The sequence below is a fragment of the Rhododendron vialii genome, chromosome 10a (assembly GCF_030253575.1).
Source record: "Rhododendron vialii isolate Sample 1 chromosome 10a, ASM3025357v1".
In the NCBI taxonomy this organism is placed as follows: Eukaryota; Viridiplantae; Streptophyta; class Magnoliopsida; order Ericales; family Ericaceae; genus Rhododendron; species Rhododendron vialii.
The window spans coordinates 26,958,632-26,977,589 of record NC_080566.1 but is presented as its reverse complement, the minus strand read 5'-3'; the positions used below and the strand labels follow the sequence as shown (position 1 = coordinate 26,977,589).

The following is an 18,958-nucleotide window of genomic DNA, read 5'->3' as shown; positions in this document are numbered from 1 at the left end:
CAAGCAAACCATTTCGAGGGCCTTCACTCAAGTATTTTTTCCATTGACAATGTCCTAGCACCATAATTCGTTCCAACTAATGGAACAAATTAGGAACTTTCTAAGTCTAACAACGTGCAAGGCACAATAGTATGACTGCAATAGAAAAAAACAATGTGTTATCATCCATAATTCGTTCTAACTCATGTAACATGTTTTTCCTGAAAATAAAACAGTTGCTCTTTAAGTTACCTAATGTTACTCCTTGTAAGAACCTTTGTTGCTATCTATGTAAGAATGTATGCCCTAGACTGTTAAGGGCAGTGACCTATATTTTAATGGTTGTCCCTTTGCAAAGGTGTGTTGGTCGATCTGAATCCACAATTCCACACACAAAACCCTCCCCCCTCTCTCTGTCTGTCTGTCTCATACTCTGTATACTCATAACTCCACAGTCCACAGCATTGTTACAAACACAAATCCGGAATTTTGATCGATGAAGGCGTAAGGAGAGGAGTTGGCTGCAATGGACGATTTTTGTAGCTAATGACAGTTGAATTCACACCATTCTTACACACACAAATCCAGAATTTTGATCGATGAAGGCTTAAAGAGAGGAGTTGGCTGCAATGGACAATTTTTGTAGCTAATGACAGTTGAATCCACACCATTCTTACACACACAAATGTAGAAGTTTGTAACTAATAGCAGAACCAGAATGTGGTCTATTTTTTTTGTAGCTATTGACAGTTGAATCTGAATTAGTTGAACCTACTTTTGTTTGATAGCTACTGAATCTGTATTTGGTTATGAATCTGCACTTTCAGTTTAAGTTTTATGTTATGCACTTTCAGTTTGAGCTTTGATTTGCAATGATTGCTGTAGTTTGCTACACTTTGATTGATGCACTTTACTGCACCAGTTTTTAGATGCAGCTTTGTTACCAATTTTGAAGTGTTGAAATCATTTCATTGCACAAACAAATGAAAGGTAGTGGTGAAATCATTTCATTGCATTTTAAGACACAAATTTTAGACACAGACACAGACACAACTTAGGACACAATCATTACTTCAGTTTCAGCACTTCAAACATGGACACAACTTCATGGTAGATACTTTAGATTTCTAGCAGTTACACTCTTGTCAACCAAAAAATGATCAATAGGGTACTCATTTAGAGTGTTTCAAGAGGATGAGGATGAGGAATGCATGGCTGGAGATGGATGGAAGGAGGTCACAGGAAGGGAGGGAAGTCACAGGAAGGGAGAAAGGTCAACGGATGGAGGCTGGTGGTGTACTCTTGGTGTTGTACTTTGTATTTTCTCGTTCTTCTTGGGATAGTCATGTAACGTGTTTTTTCCTGAAAATAAAATAGTTGCTCTTTAAGTCACCTAATGTTACTCCTTGTAAGAATTTTTGCTGCTCTCTATGTAAGAATGTATGCCCTAGACTGTTAAGGGCAGTTAATTCAATTTTAACTCACTGGTTGGCTGCCCCTTTCCAAGGGTGTGTTGGTCTATATGAAATGTGGTTCTTGTTTCTTAAAGTCAGGTAACATTTTAGGTAACATGTTTTTTCCTGCAAATAAAATAGTTGCTCTTTAAGTCACCTAATGTTACTCCTTGTAAGAACTTTTGTTGCTCTCTATTTAAGAATGTATGCCCTAGACTGTTAAGAATGTATGCTCTATATTTTGTCTTTTTAGGTATGGAGAATAGGGAAAAGAAAACATTGATAGGTTTTTGCTACTGAGGCGGAGAACGGAAGGTAAACGCCAATGGCACCTTCTTGTACAACGGTGGGATGTGTGTAGCAGTTCTACTTGAGGAAGGAAGTCAACTCAATGAGTTACGTGAGAAGGTTTGTGGTGCCCTTCACATTAATTTCGAAGGTAAAATGTTTTTCTATAACACTAAGAGGGACAAGACGAAGTATGTAACATTGAATGACGACAATGGTGTTGCAATGTTGTTCCACTTGAACGAAGATGATGTCGACTTATTTGTAGAAGATTTAGGCCAGAATAATGACCCTATCCATAATACAGCTTACAATTCAACAAGGTTAGATGGGATGTTTCATTTTAATTTACAGTTATTCTTTATCCTTGTGCATTTGAATAACCATATATATTTTATTTTGTTAGGGAATCGATGGTCACTGACAATAGTAGCTCGCATGGAGGAATACTGGCACTACCTTCTCCCAGTCAGGTGAGCAATAGTTGTAGCCAAGAGATGGGGTTGGTGCCGTACTTGCCGGACAATGCAAATGAGATTTTAACTGGGAAGGGTCAACTATTTGAAAGCCCCGACTTTTTCAAGCAATCAGTGTTACTATTTGCTGCATCCAACAAGTTCAGCTTCACTTATTTGGATAATAGTAGAGCCTACTATCGATTGGTATGTAAAGTACCAGGGTGTCCTTGGAAGCTGACTGCAAAATGTGAGGGTTCAAGTGATTTGGTTCGTGTCATCATGTTAAGGAATGAGCACCTACAAAATGCAAAAGATGCTAGTAATTATAAGTTGACCTTTCGCAGTAAACAAGTGGGGTTGCTTTTCAAAAACCGAATTGTGGACAAGCCTGAATATTTGCCGAAGGATATTTGCAAGGACTTTGAGCATGCGTTCCAATGTCGTCTGAATTACAGTCAAGGTTAGAGGGCAAAAGAAAAGGCTAAGGAAGCCATCACAGGACCTCCTTCGATGACTTTCCACCTAGTCCCATGGATGTGTCGGCGGCTTGTTGAAGCCATACCAAACATTAGGGCAATATGGACGTCAACAGATGAAGGCAAGTTCAAGCAACTTTTTGTTTCTTATGGTTGCTCCATTGCAGCATTCCGATCAGGTAATCTAAGGCCAATTTTGAAATTGGATGCATGTTTTTTGACCAGATACTATCGGGGCCACGTTCTATCGGCTAGTGCACATGATGCAGACGATGGGTTATACCCTCTAGCATATGCCATTGTGTCTAGTGAGAATGATGAAGACTGGTTATGGTTCTTGGTTAATCTTAAGGAAGTTCTTGGAGGATGTCAAGTCGTCTTAGTCACCGATCGGAATATTTCTTTGCTCAATTGTATAATTAAGGTTTTTGGCGGGGATTGTAATGCATGGTGTCTCCGTCACCTAAAGGAAAACTTTAGCAAGTTCGCCAGCTCAAAGGGGTTGAAAGCTGAAAGATGAAACACGGCTCTAAAGGTGGTTAATGATCTTGCGTACGCAAGGACGGAAGACTCATTCAAGTATCATTTAGCAAAGTTGTATGGAATTTCTCCTGATCTATCAAAATGGGTGGAAGATAACAATCCAAAGCACTGGTCTAATGCTTTTTTCCCTTACAAGAGATGGGACAAGATGTACACGAACCTTGCTGAATGTTTCAATTCTTGGATATTGCCATTAAGGGAATTGGACATCATACAATTTATGATGGGACATGTGTCGAAGACCAATGAATTGTTGCTCCATAAGCATACCGAGGTTAGGAAATGGAAATTGCCGGTTGGCAAAGAAATTGAGAAGGAAACTAAGAAGTCTCAAGAATATGCTCGAAAATTTACGCATCGAAACTCTTCGCCTATCGAGTTCATTGTCGCAAATGACACTAGAAAACTTTATGCAGTCAAGCTGATCCCTCGGCATTGCAGTTGTCTTGCTTGGCAGATGTCCGGAATTCCTTGTGCTCATGCTGCTCGTGCTATTCAGAGCTCTGGTTTTTCCATTTATGACATGGTGGATCCTTTCCTCAAAAAGGAGATGCAAATGGCTATATATGATAATACCATGTCCCCAGTGCCATTGCATGACATGCCTAGTCCATCATCATTTTTGGCTGTGAATGAGCTGAATGATAATAACGTCAACAACGGTGTTTCTTGTACTGATCCTTTTTTACATCCCCCTGCTGTGAAAAGGCCGGCAGGCCGACAGAAAAAGAGAAGGATTAAGTCACAGACACAAGATAAGGGCACAGTTTTTTGCAGCCGATGTCGCGAACCAGGGCACAACCGTAGCACATGCCAATCCGCAATACCGGGATGATAGGTACACTCACACAAATGTCAAACTCTTTTTCCTTATCCTTACTAACTACTCTTACTTTGTTCATTGGATATTATACCAACTTTGCAATATCCGGATGATAGGTACACTCACACAATTATTTTTTTGGGTTTTGGGCTTTAGAATTTACTTCGACTAAGAAATTTACTTGCGAAATTATCATAATTTGCGTTGATGGAGCTTATGTGTCGTTTGGAGTTCATTTGGATCAACGGACCAGAGAGTAATACATGTAGCCTGTGCACTGATATGTTCCATTGGATATTTTTGATAAATATCTTTGGTCCCGATAGAATCCTGCCTCACCTCCCAATTCTTGGAGTGAATTCATGCCCGCCTAATTGAAATCTGGTCTTCATCCTATTTTCTCCCCATGTGTGCAGCCATTATTATCGCATTCAACTGGAAGCATATCGATATTTTAGGGTGCTTGCACACACTTCTTTATGCTTTTGTGCTTTGATGTAGAAATTAAATTAACATGCTTATACGGATGTGTCCGTGCAGGTGCATTTTGCGGATACTAATAAAGGTGGCTGCAGAAAAGAAGGTAAGATTCATAAGACTGGTTATAGCAGTTTCTTGTTCATAACTTTCTATTATAGCCATTGTAACTATTAAAGCCTTTGAATTGTCAAGTTTATTTGCTCCATAGGGTTTGTTTGTTCATATCCTAGTTTAGTCTTTTTTTTGATTGGGTAAGATGTTGTTGGTATTTTTTCCAGTTGGTTAATTGGAATGGAGCGTGTATCCTACGAACAAATATGCCAAGCTAATGGTTTTCTGTAGAATGTATTTCGAGTTTTCTGCTTTTAACTCTTGTTTGTATGCTTGTATGGCTTTACAGGAAAATTTGCAGCACTGGTTGACTGATGAGAAGGCTAGAGATCAGTTTGTTATTCGTTCTAGTTCAGACACTGAAGTTTTGTGGAATGATGCAAGACATTTGAAGCCTGATCCTATCTACAAACGCCAATTGAGTTGCTATCATCCTAGTTTTGTCTTATCATCTTGAACTTCATGAAATCTTAATGATCCACCGTGTCTCCTGGAAAACAAGTTCATCCCATAGTTAGAGGAATTGGTTGGCTGCCCTAACCATTGTTTTCCTTGTTGTAAACTGATTAATTAACGGCTTTTCCTTCTCTTGTAATTCTTGTTGTTTGGTTATAAACAGTGATAACGTGCATCCTTTCTTGGCGGTTTTCAACGGAAAGTTTTGTGCAATGGTCCCATCTAGGAACTTACTTGGCTACAGCCACTACAACAAAAAACACTTTTAATAGCGTGCAAAAAACGCTATAGTAGGTAATAGATAGCGTTCCGGAGAACGCCTTATTAGCCCATGCTATTAAAAGTCTTAACTTTCTATAGCGTTTATTGTCCGCTGTTAAAAACTTTCTATAGAGTTCATTGCCCGCTGTTAAAGAACTTTCTATAGCATCCATTGCCCGCTGTTGTATTTTGTACCTTTGATAGCGTTTTTTGCCTGTTATCTTATTTCTTTTTACAGCATGCAATGAATACTATTAAAGGTAAACAATAGTGTTTTCCGAACGCTATCTTAGGCAATTTTAGCTGCTTCTTTTTTTAAATACTACAAATGCCAATATACTAGCATTTTCATACAAAAAATCTGCATTCCATTCAACACCAAAGTACATCCAAACGCGATACAATTTCAATGTAAGATAAATAATTCAACCGACGATTCATTACAATAGCTTGAAGAATAATTTTTCAGCACAAACTACATTTAAGAGTCAGACTAATTACACTCATAAAAAAAACACTAATGTAATCTCTCTTTCCAGAAAATGTAATCCTAAACTAGGCCGTCATCTCATTCAAGTACCCTAATTCTTCACCCACGGAGATGTTCTTTATTTGAAGCTTACTTTTTTGCCGAGTTTATACCCTTTTGCTCCCAACAGCGAACACATACCTGTAAATATAGAACTATTCAAAGTAACCCAATAGATATAGTAAAAATTATTAACGAGAAAAAGAACTTTAAAGCAAGATATGTTTGCAGTTAGAAAAAGAAGAATATGATGGATAATTGTCAGCAAGAACCAAGAACAATCTCAGAAGCAGCCATACCATGACCAATTGGCGAACGACATATACCAATCCGTGCGCGATTGTGGAACATAACTATTCATGTGAGAAAACTATGTAAAAAGCTGGAACTTCAACCACACGCATATAACTACCAGCCGAGCCACTTAGCTATTCAAACACATACATTATTGATCAATGGTGGCAGACAATGAGCTTGCTGAAGTCAAAAGTCATCTTTTCTGTGAGTTCGAAATGAAAGACTTGGGCCCGCTACGTTATTTCCTTGGTATTGAAGTTGCTTCCTCTCCTCAGGGGTATCTTTTGGGGCAGTCCAAGTATATTATTGATATTCTTCACCGTGCTTGTCTCATGGATACGAAGACTATTGATACTCCCCTTGAACTTCATGCCAAGTTCTCTGCCTCTGATGCTGTCCCCCTTGGGGATCCTACAGAATATCGCGAATTGGTGGGCTGCTTGGTTTATCTTACTGTTACTCAGCTAGATATTTCTTATGCAGTTCACATTGTTAGTCAGTTTGTCTCTGCTCCTCGAACAACGCATTGGGCTGCCCTTTTACGTATTCTCCGTTATCTTCGTGGTACCCTTCATCAGTGCCTTTTGATTTCTTCTACATCAAGCTTAACCCTTCATGCTTATGCTGATGTTGACTGGGCAGGTGATGTCAATGACCGCAAATCTACCTCTGGCCTTTGTGTTTTTCTAGGCGATTCTCTTATCTCCTGGAAAAGCAAAAAGCAATCTGTTGTTGCTCGCTCCAATGCGGAAGCTGAATATCGTGCCATGGCCCATGCTACCTCTGAAATCGTCAGGCTTCGCTAGCTTATTTCCGATATGGGGGTCTCTGTTACTACGCCTACGCCTCTTTACTGCGATAATAAAAGTGCTATTCAGCTTGCCCACAACTTGGTCTTCCATGAGCGCACGAAGCACATTGAGATTGATTGTCATTTCATACGCCAGCATCTCCAGTCTGGCACCATTGCTTTACCCTTCATCTCCTCCACATTGCAGCTAGCTAATTTTTTCACGAAGACCCATACCGCTGCTCGTTTTCGCTTTCTCCTTGACAAACTTTCAATGCTCTCTGCCCTCGCACCTTGAGTTTGAGGGGGAGGGGGAGGGGGCGGGGGGGGGGGGGGGGGGGGGGGTATGAATATATATTCTTATAGGTGGATAAATTCAAGTAGTGCTTTGAACAGCACTGGAATGCAGCGGCTCCACGTGCCTCTTGAACGTAACCCTAATTCGTCAGAGAAACCCTTATCCTGCAAAACAGACAAGGAGTGAGCGCACCTTTGCCTCTCGTGGCAAAGGCCCTCCGATGCCTTTGTTAGTATTTCGTACTAATGATCAAACCCTAATTATCAGTAGGAAAGCAATAAGATTGCAGTGTATTGCGTACCTTTTACCTCTAGGCTTGCTCTGTTTATATAGACATTCGGATGCTTGGTGCCCAAGCATCCCTATTGCCATAGGATCCCCAACTCGTATAGGAAACCCAGTATATCAAGGATTCTCGTTTCCTTTATCAATTTATGGAAAAGAGTCCTTTCAGGATTCTTTTCCATTACTGACCGAACATCCCATTCTCATTGGGTATCTTTCTCAGACCCTATATTCTCGGGATCTTATTCCTTAACGGAATACCACTGTTTCTGGACTCTTCCGGAATGTTCCCTCTATTTCATCATCTGACAGGACCTTTTTCCTTGTTCGGCCGTCTCATAGCCGAACAAATGGTCTGGACCAGTTACTTCACATGTAACTGGTCCTAAGGAAACAATTTGGACCATATCCTTTCTAAGGAGCTCTCCTTCTGTTCGGCTTTTCTCTTGCCGAACAATGTATCTGAACAGTGGCATCACATGTCACTTTCCTTGTATCTGGTCCAATAACGTCTCATGTTATTGTACCGAGAATCGTACAACCTCTCTGGACCATTGACTTCTCATATCAGTGGTCCACAGTGCGTTGACCCTTTGTTGACCGTGCTCGGGCTCATTTTGCACCTGTTCGGGAATACCTCCCTACAATTCTGTATCTTGAATATATATTCTGTATCTTCTTGTAATATGCTATTTTAGGACATGTATCGTATTCAAATCATAGCATAATCATAGGGTAATCATATCATATCGTAATCATAGGGTAATCATATCATATCGTAATCAAATCTTGTAATCTTCCTTTCTTAAGCATAGCTTTACTCTATTTAAAGGTGTACTCACCTCAATGTAAATTATTCAGAAATAATATTAGTATTTTCCGTCTCTGTTTCTCTGTTTTCTATCAGTCCTCTACGTAGAAAACCAGATCGCAAATGTAGAAAATAGGCATCCTCTCACTCTTCCACTCTGCAATTTTGGTCAAAATCCTTTAAACTTCCCACCGAACCGTACAAAGTACTGCTTTTGTCGGTCAACTTTGGTTGAGAAACTCTACGAACCAACTGGTTAGGTTTGGTGGCGAAAATGGTCAAAAACGGACTGAATTGACACATGGTCAGCGTGGATTGATGGGGGCTTAAAAAGAAGGTAGAAATGCACTGCATGTTTCATTAACCATCTCATTATTTGTAAAAGGGCTCTTGACTAAGATAGAACCTTTTACATGATTTGTAGTGTAGTCTACCCAATTAATTCTGCTCGGCATATAAAGCAAGCCACATTTTAGGCAACAACTGGCTTTAACACATGTAGGCCAACATAATACTAAATAGTTCGCTGCATTCTTAGAAGTCTTTTGTGAGCCATGTTTCAAATGAACCTTTCTTGCTCACAAGGTGAACTATTGCAGGTATAGTGTGTCATTTTCCTGTGATAACCTATGAGGTACATATATCTATATATAAGTACTTAGAAAAATCTAGGGAAGTGACTTTGGTGGGTGACTTAGGTTTAGGGCTATGATTCTAGGCTTGCATGTATTGACTAGGCTATGTTTGCTTCTTTTGTAAGCAAAAAGATGAGATTTGGTTTGACTTATTTCTATTACCGAAGGAGTAAAATTTTCCCTAGTAATTATTAACCAATGGGTAAAATGCTTATCTTTCTATTCCAAAAGGTTCAATATGGTTGGAGGGGTTTGTAAGGCTCAAAGATGGTCAAAAAGGTCCATCTAAGGTTAGGAAAATGTAACTAGGTTAAATGGTAACTAAGTTTCTCAAACCAATTGGTTGGAAACTAATTCTACTAGCCAAGTAGGATTTCTAGCCAAGAAATGTAATTTAAAGATTTTATTTAACTCGTTATGAAAATTTACAAGTGCTTTTATAAGCATACTTGTCTTTAGAAAATGACTTAATTGTTCGGTGCGAAAAGATAAAATTTTATAAGTCTCAAATCTAATTATGACGGATTATTAAAGTTAAAAGAAAAATTTAAATGCAAAAATTCAAGTAATAAAATAAAATTCAAATATTTAACGAAATTTGTATTTACCAAAAATCAGGGTCGTTACACTATTACCAAACAAAAATACAACCAAACAGAGATTTTTTTGTTTGGTAAGAAGGCAAACCAAAGACAAATCAATATATGGTTTTGTATTTCATTGTTTTACTCTCCCTCTCTCCTCCCCCATCCCTCCTCATTCTGCTTCTAAAACGGCATAACAAGAATTGAGGTGAGTGTATTTCATTATTTTTTTTCCGGTTTACCCCCAACACATGGACACGGTTCTATCTTGCTCCCCTTTTTTCAGATCTTTTTTCACATGCTTAATATTGCTGTTAATTTGGTTTTGTATTTCATTCTTTTTTTTTATTTCATGGTTCTTTTTTTTTTATCAGATTTTTTGTCGAATACAATTATTCACATATTGAGCATATATACAGCTTTGTATTTCACTCTACTTCCGAAAGTATTGAGGTGAGTGCACTTCATTGTTTTCTTTCAGTATACCCCCAATGCACGGTTCTATATTGCTTCCCTTTTTTTCAGTTCTTTTTTTGTTATTTCATCCTCTCTTTTTTATCTTTTTTTCTTTTTTGTGAACACAATTGTGAGCTGCCCGCCTGGCGTGCGCTCGGAGAGTCGCCACCCGGATTTTTGAGATGGATGATCAGAGAAATCAAGAATCGTTTGAAAAAGGCTTTTGGTCTAGAAATAACGTCAAGACTTTGGGTTCGGGAGTCACGTTACGAACGGAAAATGTTTTGTTGAAAAGCACCCCATTTGCCCGGTAAAACCGATCTCTACTAGACATTTTCAAAGGAGAAAATTTCATAAATCTTTTGGAGAAATGGAACTCTTTAATAAACAAGTAAGAGGGGAAGGGACATGGGAAAATATATCACGTTGACGTACACGTGGTGCTTACTGTACAGGAATGATAGGAATGATGACAGGAAGAAGGAAAACAACTACTCAACAAACTGCTTGGACTACGACCATCCATCATACGGCATACCATAATGCCGCGCACGGCATCACAGTATGCCGTACGGGGTAATCGTTTCGTTACCAGACTGTCATCAGCATCCAGAACATTGCCCGGCATATTGTAAACCATGTGCGCCGTTTTTCAGAAACATCAGAAGGTGTACAAACACTGGATCGTCTTGGAACAGTACCGTATCTTCAAGCCATGAACATAAAACAACTTTTGATGTATTTAATCGCTTGAGATGATTAAGAAAACCTTGTTTATAAGATAAAACATAGCTCGTAGATATTGTCTTGTTCTGAGGGCGCTAATGACAGATGCATCAGCAACAAATACAAGCTTAGCGAAGGATAGTCATGACCTAGACAGTTTGAACAAAGAAAGGAACAGCTAACAAAAGGCCATGCGCTCGAACATACTACGCCGTGTGACGCATCAAAGCGTCGCGCGGTGTAGTATCTTTAGCACAGTGACTGTTTTGTTTTTTGAAAATGATTTTTAAGTCAAAACTTAACCAAAATGGGTTAAGCTTGACGACAGAGAAGCCCCATCAAGGCTAGGACAAGGCCTAGCCCAAGAAAACTTGGTTTTTACCTTTGATCTTGAGCTTGAATAGGGGCGAATGGCGAGAAATTACAGCGGACGATGGATGATGTGGGTGAATGAGATCGGGTGAGAAAAGATAGGTATGGGTGTGAGTGGTGGTTGGGTTTTTCGGTGGATGTGGTCTCAAAGTTAGTAAGAGACTAACTTTGATGGTGAGAAGAAAAATGAGGTAAAGTGCTTTAAAGAATGTCTTTTGGGAATAACATTCTCAAGGCTTGGAAATAAGGAGTGAGTGTAAAGGCAAGAAGAGAGAGAAAGGTTATCAAGCCAGGGCCGTTTCCCTTGAGTGGAGGGGTGTATTTATAGGCAAGAGCCAAGGATTTTGAATTCAAATGGTGGAGGCATTTTCTGGGTGGGCCAGAAGTGCTTTTTCAACTAAGCCACTTTTGTAGCTGTGGCTCAAGTGAGCATGGTCGACAGCTTTCTGAGCCAGCTGAAACTTTACCCGAAATACCGTGCGGCTAACCTCATGACCTTGTACGGCGTAATAAGTTTTGTTACGCCGCACGGTGTAAAAGTGTTCTGTGTGGTATTCTAGGTTCAGTTAAGGGCCTTTGGGTTTTTCTGGGCTTTTGGGCTTTTGATTTTAGGTTTATCTGGGCTGTTTTGGGCTGAGGTAGTTCTTTATTCACGCCCGCCAAGGTACCGTTTCCTTTATTTCATCATCGGGGCGTTCAAAGATCCTCTGAGGTCCGGATTGGGGTGTCTACAGTAGTCCCTTTTTAACATAACTCGGACACCATTGGTTGGTGCGAGTGACGCATAAAGAATAGGCATCCCAATCCGTTGCTCCAAGATCTTTAAACAGAGACAAAAATGCATGAAAATTGAAATGCAAGCAAATGATGATGGTGGTCGCGCTCGTGGAACTGCCTACATACCCTGTGTACAGGGATCAGACCAGCGTAGTTCAATAGGGATAATGCGAGCGAAATGAGTCCCAGAGGACAAATTGTGAAATCGTGCAATAAACTTGAGAAGATTGAGTGCTAGTAGTTCCGTAAGTTGCAAAAATTCGTGAAACGAGCCCTTAGGGGACTAAAATTGTGACAATCCCTCAGGGGACTCAAATTTGAGACGAGACGAGCCCTTAAGGGGCAAAATTCGATACGAGACGAGACCTTAGGGGGCGGAATCCGAGATGAGACAAGCCCTTAAGGGGGCGAAATCCGAGACGTGCCCTTAGGGGGCGAAAATTCGATACGAGCCCTCGGGAGGCGGAAATTCGAGACGGGCCTTCGGGAGGCAAGTGAGCCTTCGGAAGGCAAAAATTCGATACAAGCCTTCGGAAGGCAAAAATTTGATACGAGCCCCTGGGAGGCGAAAATTCGATGCAAGCCTTCGGGAGGCGAAAATTCGATGCGAGACTTCGGGAGGCGAAAATTTGATACGAGAATACCACGAATCGGGCCAAAAAAATTTATGGTAAAATCCAGGGGTTATTATGACGAGCCTTAGAGGTCGCACATAGCGAAAAACGCGAATACAGCGAGTCCTCGGGGGACGAGAAATTCTACAAGTTTCGAAGGACAAAAATCAAGGCACGACATTCTAATAGATTTTTCTGCAAAACGGCTGGAATATTTGATTTCCAAGGGGATTTAGGTGGCTGGGTTGAACAATTTTCGAGACAAAGGATTTAATCATGCAAAGCCAGAATGCCGTGCGGTTGAGCATTCCATCGCGTGGTGTTTCAACTTCCCATGCAACTCTTCGATTTTCGAGAACAGTCGGCTGGTTTAAGGGTGCCCATTAATACAGGCGTGCCTCTTCGGCGGCTAATGTTCCTATATAATACATGGTGGTGCCTCATTCCATGCACCCCCAACAAAATCTCTCAAATCTCTTCCTTTTCTTTCACCACTTTTCAAAAGCAGGTTACATGGCAAACAACAGTCTCATCATGCGCGTGATCTCCCTTGAGGCCGAAATGGCCTTCTACCGCGAGGAGATCGAGCAACTCAACACACAGATTGAGAGGCTCATTTCCACCATCCGCACCCTCCGTCGTGCGGCCTCCAACCTCCAGGACCTTGCCTTCGATAGACAGGACGACAAAAATGACCCCAAATTCACACCGGGGCATGGGTCTGACGATACTGCGGAGGACTCTGAGGGAAATCCGAACGGTTCCGACGATCGTTCGGATCGTGCGAACGATGCTTTCGGCAAGGGGAGCGACTAAGGATGGAAGAAGAAGAAAAGGGGCAGTAGGAGTTTTCTTATTTCTTTGTTTTCTCCCCCTTCTTTTTTTTTTTTGAATATAATGAAAATTTCTGGGGTTGCCCCCGATCAATGAATGAAAGTCCCCTTTCCTTTTATCCATTTGACGTCGTCGAACTCGAATGAACCAAGCATCACAGCCTCAAGCGCTAAGGAACTGTTCTCAGAATTTGAACTGTCACGAAACCCATAACGCCGCGCGATTTCCTCGACCAATGCACGGCATAACATAACCCACTTTGGACCTCAAAGAACGCACTAATAAATAGGCATAGGGCCCAAAGTTGAATGCTGGAGATCAAAACATCTTTTGAACAGGGTTCAGGACTCAAGATTCTTGCATAGCGTAATGGTATGCCGTGCGTTTGTCCTGGAAAGCCGTGCGATGGTGTTTTGAGCCCGGTTCGAGTTCAATTCCAGACGAACTAGTTTGTGGGGTATATACGGGTGAGGCTACACAGTACACCTCATTGTTCGAATTTCCTTCTCTCGCGCTCTTTCTCATCTCTCTGCTCTCTCACTCTCGTCTCTCTCTCTCTCTCTCGACACTCTCTCTCTCGCCTCTTTCCTGTTTCTCTCTTTGCTCTCTCTGGTCTCTTTCTCTTTCTCTGGTCTCTCTCTCTCTCTCTCTCTCTCTCTCTCTCTCTCTCTCTCTCTCTCTCTCTTATATTGCGGTCATGAGTGATATTGACGCGCCCGGTGGTGATCATCCACCAAGGGTTGAGGCTACACCATCCATGGTACCTCCAGGGGTGATACAGCGATCGGGGCTATTTCGGAGACCACGGGAGTCTCGGCTTTGGCAGCCTCGGCCGAGGAGGCTGTGGCCGCGGCTGCCATGGTGGGTATTGATGATGGCGATGGAGGTGCAGTCGGTAGTGACTGAGTCTCGGAGAGTCCGGGTGCAATGACACCGAGGGGTGAGGACGAGACACCGGGCCGATCGAACAGTGCAATAGGTTTGGAGGAAAGGGCCGCGGTGGCCCACGGTGGTGGCAGCAGGGGAGACAGAGGCTTCTCCCATGAGACAGCCTCGGGCCGACTTGGGGAAAGACCCTGTTGTCGAGGAAGAGTCGGCGGAGGAGCGGAAGACACTGGCCATGTTTGTAGGCAGTGGCGCAGGTGCGGGTTCGTCGTAGCCCATAGGTGCAGGGGACTTTTTAGAGACAGCGTCCCTCGCGGATTTGGTGGAGACCCTGCGAGGGGTACCTGGCCTGGCAGAGGCTTTGCTTGAGTCCCACAAGCGGGAGTTACGGGCCGAGCTTGAGATTGCAGCGGCCGAGGGGCCACGGGTCAAGGAGGAGGAGGTTTTGGTTCCATGGAGGACCGTGGTGGACAAGGCGACAACTGTCCATGGGAGCCACCGAGCTTTTGATAAGGCAGGTTACAGGCCTCTTCGGCACATTGTGGTGCCTGCGCTGCTGGATGCTTACAGGCCTGAGAGGACCGCTTACGACGAGGCTTTGGTCCTGAAGGACCCCCTATAGGACTTGTCCTTGCGATGAGACGAGATATGCTTTAATACTAGCTTTTCGATATAATGTATCATGCTTTCATTTCCTTGCTTTAGGACATTATGCCTATTCTAAGTATTTATGCCTGATTATTGAATATTATCAATTTGTTGTAATAAGCGATTACGATTTCGTGTTACAGGGGTGCGGCCGACATGCCAAAGTTCTGGGAGAGGCTTCCTGAGGCAGCGAGAGAGATGGTGAGGGAGGCAGGCTTTGGAGAGTTTGTTGGAGTGTTGAAGCGGGCGAGCAACGATCGCCAGGTGGTGAGGATGCTTGCCGAGAGGTGGTGGGACATGACAAACTCGTTCCAATTTTCTTTTGATGAGATGACCGTGACACCGCTGGACTTTGCGGCAATCACTGGTCTGAGGGTCGGGGGTGACCCCATCCCTTTTGACGCTGTGGCGGGGAGAGACCTAGGTTTGCAGAGGCTTCTTTTGGGGTACGTGCTAAGAGCGAAGAAAGGAGATGCCCCGTACGCTAAGCTTTTGGAGTTTACGATGGAGCCCTCAGAGGCTAGGGTTTAAGAGGAGCAGATGGCTCGATGCTTCTTGTTGTACATGCTCGGTGCGTCTTTGTTTCCCAATAGACGCAACTGAGTACACTTGTCGTTCTTGCCGACCCTAAGGAATATGGGGAGATTGCTCGTTTTGATTGGGGTGGCGCAGCTTTGGGGGCAGGCTACGCCTTCATGGGGTCTCTTTCCCGAGGAGTGGGGAAAAGCCTCGGCGGCTACTGGAGAGTTTGGGAGGTATAGCCCAAAACCTTGCTTTTCCTTTTAGTTAGTTAGCCTTCCATCATTCTTTGTATATCTTGTGCTAACTTTTAATGTTTTGGACTTTGTAGCTTTGGACGTACGAGGTATTGGACATGTACCCTCCTACAACATTGTGTCCCAATGACGTGATACTTTCTCGAGCGCTCTGTTGGTCAAAAGAGTATCGAGGAGTGAAGAAAGGAAAGGGTGACCTGAATGCCTATCGGTTGTATTTGGACGAGTTGCTTCCGAACCAGGTATCCATGCTTCCTTGACTGCTTAATTCATTCGTTTCATCAGCATACTAATACCTTGCGTTCTTGACTGCAGGTGTACTGGCATATCTGGGATCGATTCGACATCCCGTACGTGGCTCGAAGCAGGGAGGAGACAAGAGGGAGAGTGCTTTTGGAGTCCCCTTATGACTGGCAGTGGTACTTGGGCGACCGGGTATCACGTCAGTCTTTAAGGCTAGACACCTTTTTGGTTCCTCGACGACTCCCTTCTCTGGTGCAGAGGACGAGTGAGTATACGCTGGAGGAGGTTGAGCGGTTCGCGCAGCCGGATCCCGAGTTAGAGCCATTTTTCCAGGCAGGCGCAAACTACGCCGAATACCAAGCTCAGTACTTGATGCAGAGCTTTGGGATATGCGCTGCTTGGGAGGCAACGCAGCAGACGCGGGGTGGTAGAGGTGGTAGGAGAGGAAGACAAGGAGATAGAGGTGGTAGAGGAGGTGGAGGTCGCAGTGATGGCGCGGGCCAGAGCGGGGCTAGGTTGCCTGCACTTTCTTGGACAATGGACGTAGTGACCGCTCAGGAAGTCCCTGGCCTAGTGGAGGTTCCACGTCCTACGGTCGAGCCTCCAAAGTTCCTTACTCACGTATGACACGTTTCATTCGTGAATTTGCTATCGTCGCCGCTCATCCGAATTGTCCCTTTCATTGCACAGGTGACTCCGGAGTATGCTAGGGAGATGGCGGCGGCCATGATGGGTTTGGAGCAGCTTGTGCGCCAATACACCATGGGTCATCCCCCACCGGTATTGACTCGCGTTGGAGGGACGATGGTAAACCCCTGAATCTTAGCTGTTTTCATTTACTCTTATCACCTTTATTCGAGGTTATAATGCAAATGCTATATGAATGTTACGTTTTTACAGGCTAGAGGAGGGGCTTCTCGAGGGCTTCGCCAGAAGTTTGTTCGCATGCCTGTGCAATAGGCTTCTTTTGCTGGCTCTCGGGAGGAAAGACCATCGAAGAGACAGCGACACTCCAGTGGGACCGAGGAGGAGCCTATCGCCGTTTTTGACGAGACCGAGGAGCCTACGGACATTGACTTGGAGGATACTTCCGGGAGTACCGTGCCCAGGGTTACTTGTACTTAGGAGGTTTCCAGCTCCGAGGTGGAGGAGGAGGTTTCTGAGGAGGACGAGGAGGAGGGTGAGGACAGAGATAAGGATGAGGACTGAGTTTCCTCTTTTTTCCTTTTTGTCTTTTGACGGAGCCTGCGTGCTTCCCTTTGTAGGGTGCTTGTTTACCCTTGGTAAATAGGATTTTGAGTATCAGGCTTGCAAGCCTTGTCTTGTTATGTACTTCGACTCATGGATGCCTTTGGGTTTACATATATGCACGAAGAATGTTCTTTTACTGTTGTCTTTGTCATTCAATCTCTTTCATTGCTACTGTTTAGCGAAAATGGAATAACTAGGACGCTCAACAAAATGTACAACTAGCCATAGATCATAAAACTGAGTCCAATACGTGGTGTACAACGGGAAATATATTGGCAAAGGAATAGTCGAACGAACTTTGAAATTGACGCTACTGTAGGGGGTTATTCCCGTACAGGCTTGAACACGTGGTACGTAGGACCATGGTATAAGTACAATAGAGATAGTCGCCGTGCAAGACGGTGGTCGGCAATATGGACCAATGACATGAGAAGCCATTGGTCCAGAAAGACTGTACAGAGTCAAAATCCAGTAAAACATGAAAAGTTATTGGACCAGGAGATTGTTAAAGGAGCAGTAACACACGGAGTTACTGGTCCAAGTATTCTGTTCAGCGATATGGACCAGTGATATGTGAAGTCATTGGTCCAAGTGATTGATAGGGACCAGTGACATGTGAAGTCCCTGGTCCAGGTAGTCTGTTCGGCAATGATGCCTAACAAGTGTGCTGGTAGGCGGTACCATGTGAAGGTGATAGGTGATAATGCCTAACAGGTGCGCTGGTAGGCGGCCCCATGTGAAGGTGCTTGGTAATAATGCCTAACAGGTGCGCTGGTAGGCAAAGGGTGTTCGGCAATGATGCCTAACAGGTGTGCTGGTAGGCAGAGGGTGCTAAGACATGATGCCGAACAGGTGCGCAACACCTGAGGTTGCTAGGCAGTGACACTGAATAGTGTTGGCTGCACCACATAAAGGTGCTCGTTGGTATGGCCGAACACATGATATTGTTCAATGAGTTAGCCTAACACGTGGTACAGGTGCACCGTAGTAATTGTACACCGCCGATGTACATTGGACCAACTCTATCTGGATCGCTGTTCCAGAAGGTTCTAAAAAGGAAATCCTATGTGATAGGCAAGTGTTCCATGAATAAAGGGATTATAATTGAGTTACCATATGGGAGGGAATTCCATATGGGCCAGGGTTCCTAATGATGTTTGAATCTTAGGCAGAAAAGGAGACTTGGAAGACAAGTAAGTCTATATCTATAAATAAGAAGTAACACCCACGAAGCAAGGTACGCAATACGTTGCATTATTCGATATTTCCTACTGATAAGTAGGGTTTCTCTCCTAGTACATGATACTAACTTAAGCATCGGAGGGCCTTTGCCACGAGAGGCAAAGGTGCACTCACCCCTTGTCTGTTTTGTAGATTAGGGTTCCGACGACGAACTAGGATTCCGGCAAGAAGGCATGCACGTTGATCTCAGGAGATGTTGAAAGAATAATAAGCGGATTTTTTTCCATTACAGCTACATATGATAATTTACATAAATGCCCTTTCTGCAGGCTCAACACAACTACATATGAAAATGGCAACTCTCAAAGCTCGATATACGTCTTGAAAGTTTGACTTTATGCTTGGGACACACTCGCAAACTAAGAAAATGTTGACTTTAAAGGGCGACAACTTCGAATTTTGACCCGGGACTTGAGCTGGAACTTGGACTATGTCACTTTCGACCAATATGACCTATGTGACTCAAGAAAGCGACTTAAAGCGGCTTAAAACGCAATTCAATGCCTTGACGCAACTCAAGAATGGGATTATGTTGACTTTTTGTACCACGATCCCTGAATTTTGGGAGTTGACTCG

The 18,958-nt window shown here is 43.2% G+C and overlaps 3 protein-coding genes and 1 long non-coding RNA gene across 4 annotated transcripts; 3 read left to right on the top strand and 1 right to left on the bottom strand.

The window, feature by feature from the left end:
* The first annotated feature begins 1,662 nt into the window (after positions 1-1,662).
* LOC131304016 (uncharacterized) lies at positions 1,663-2,865 on the top strand. Its single transcript, XM_058331110.1, has 2 exons — positions 1,663-2,044; positions 2,128-2,865. The coding sequence occupies exons 1-2, from the start codon at positions 1,785-1,787 to the stop codon at positions 2,642-2,644; spliced, it is 777 nt and encodes a 258-aa protein (XP_058187093.1). The 5' UTR covers positions 1,663-1,784; the 3' UTR covers positions 2,645-2,865.
* On the top strand, positions 2,714-5,069 carry LOC131303070 (uncharacterized). The gene is made up of 5 exons (XM_058329859.1): positions 2,714-3,079; positions 3,191-3,869; positions 3,976-4,036; positions 4,562-4,604; positions 4,902-5,069. Exons 1-5 carry the CDS (start codon positions 2,714-2,716, stop codon positions 5,067-5,069), a joined length of 1,317 nt encoding a protein of 438 aa, XP_058185842.1.
* Positions 5,070-5,713: 644 nt separating this feature from the next.
* On the bottom strand, positions 5,714-6,326 carry LOC131304030 (uncharacterized). Its single transcript, XR_009192287.1, has 2 exons — positions 6,158-6,326; positions 5,714-5,999 (listed from the first exon to the last, which is right to left on the bottom strand). It is a non-coding gene; the product is annotated as an uncharacterized LOC131304030 (long non-coding RNA).
* Positions 6,327-6,370: 44 nt separating this feature from the next.
* LOC131303069 (uncharacterized mitochondrial protein AtMg00810-like) lies at positions 6,371-6,961 on the top strand. The gene has a single exon (XM_058329858.1). It carries the CDS (start codon positions 6,371-6,373, stop codon positions 6,959-6,961), a length of 591 nt encoding a protein of 196 aa, XP_058185841.1.
* Positions 6,962-18,958: the final 11,997 nt, after the last annotated feature.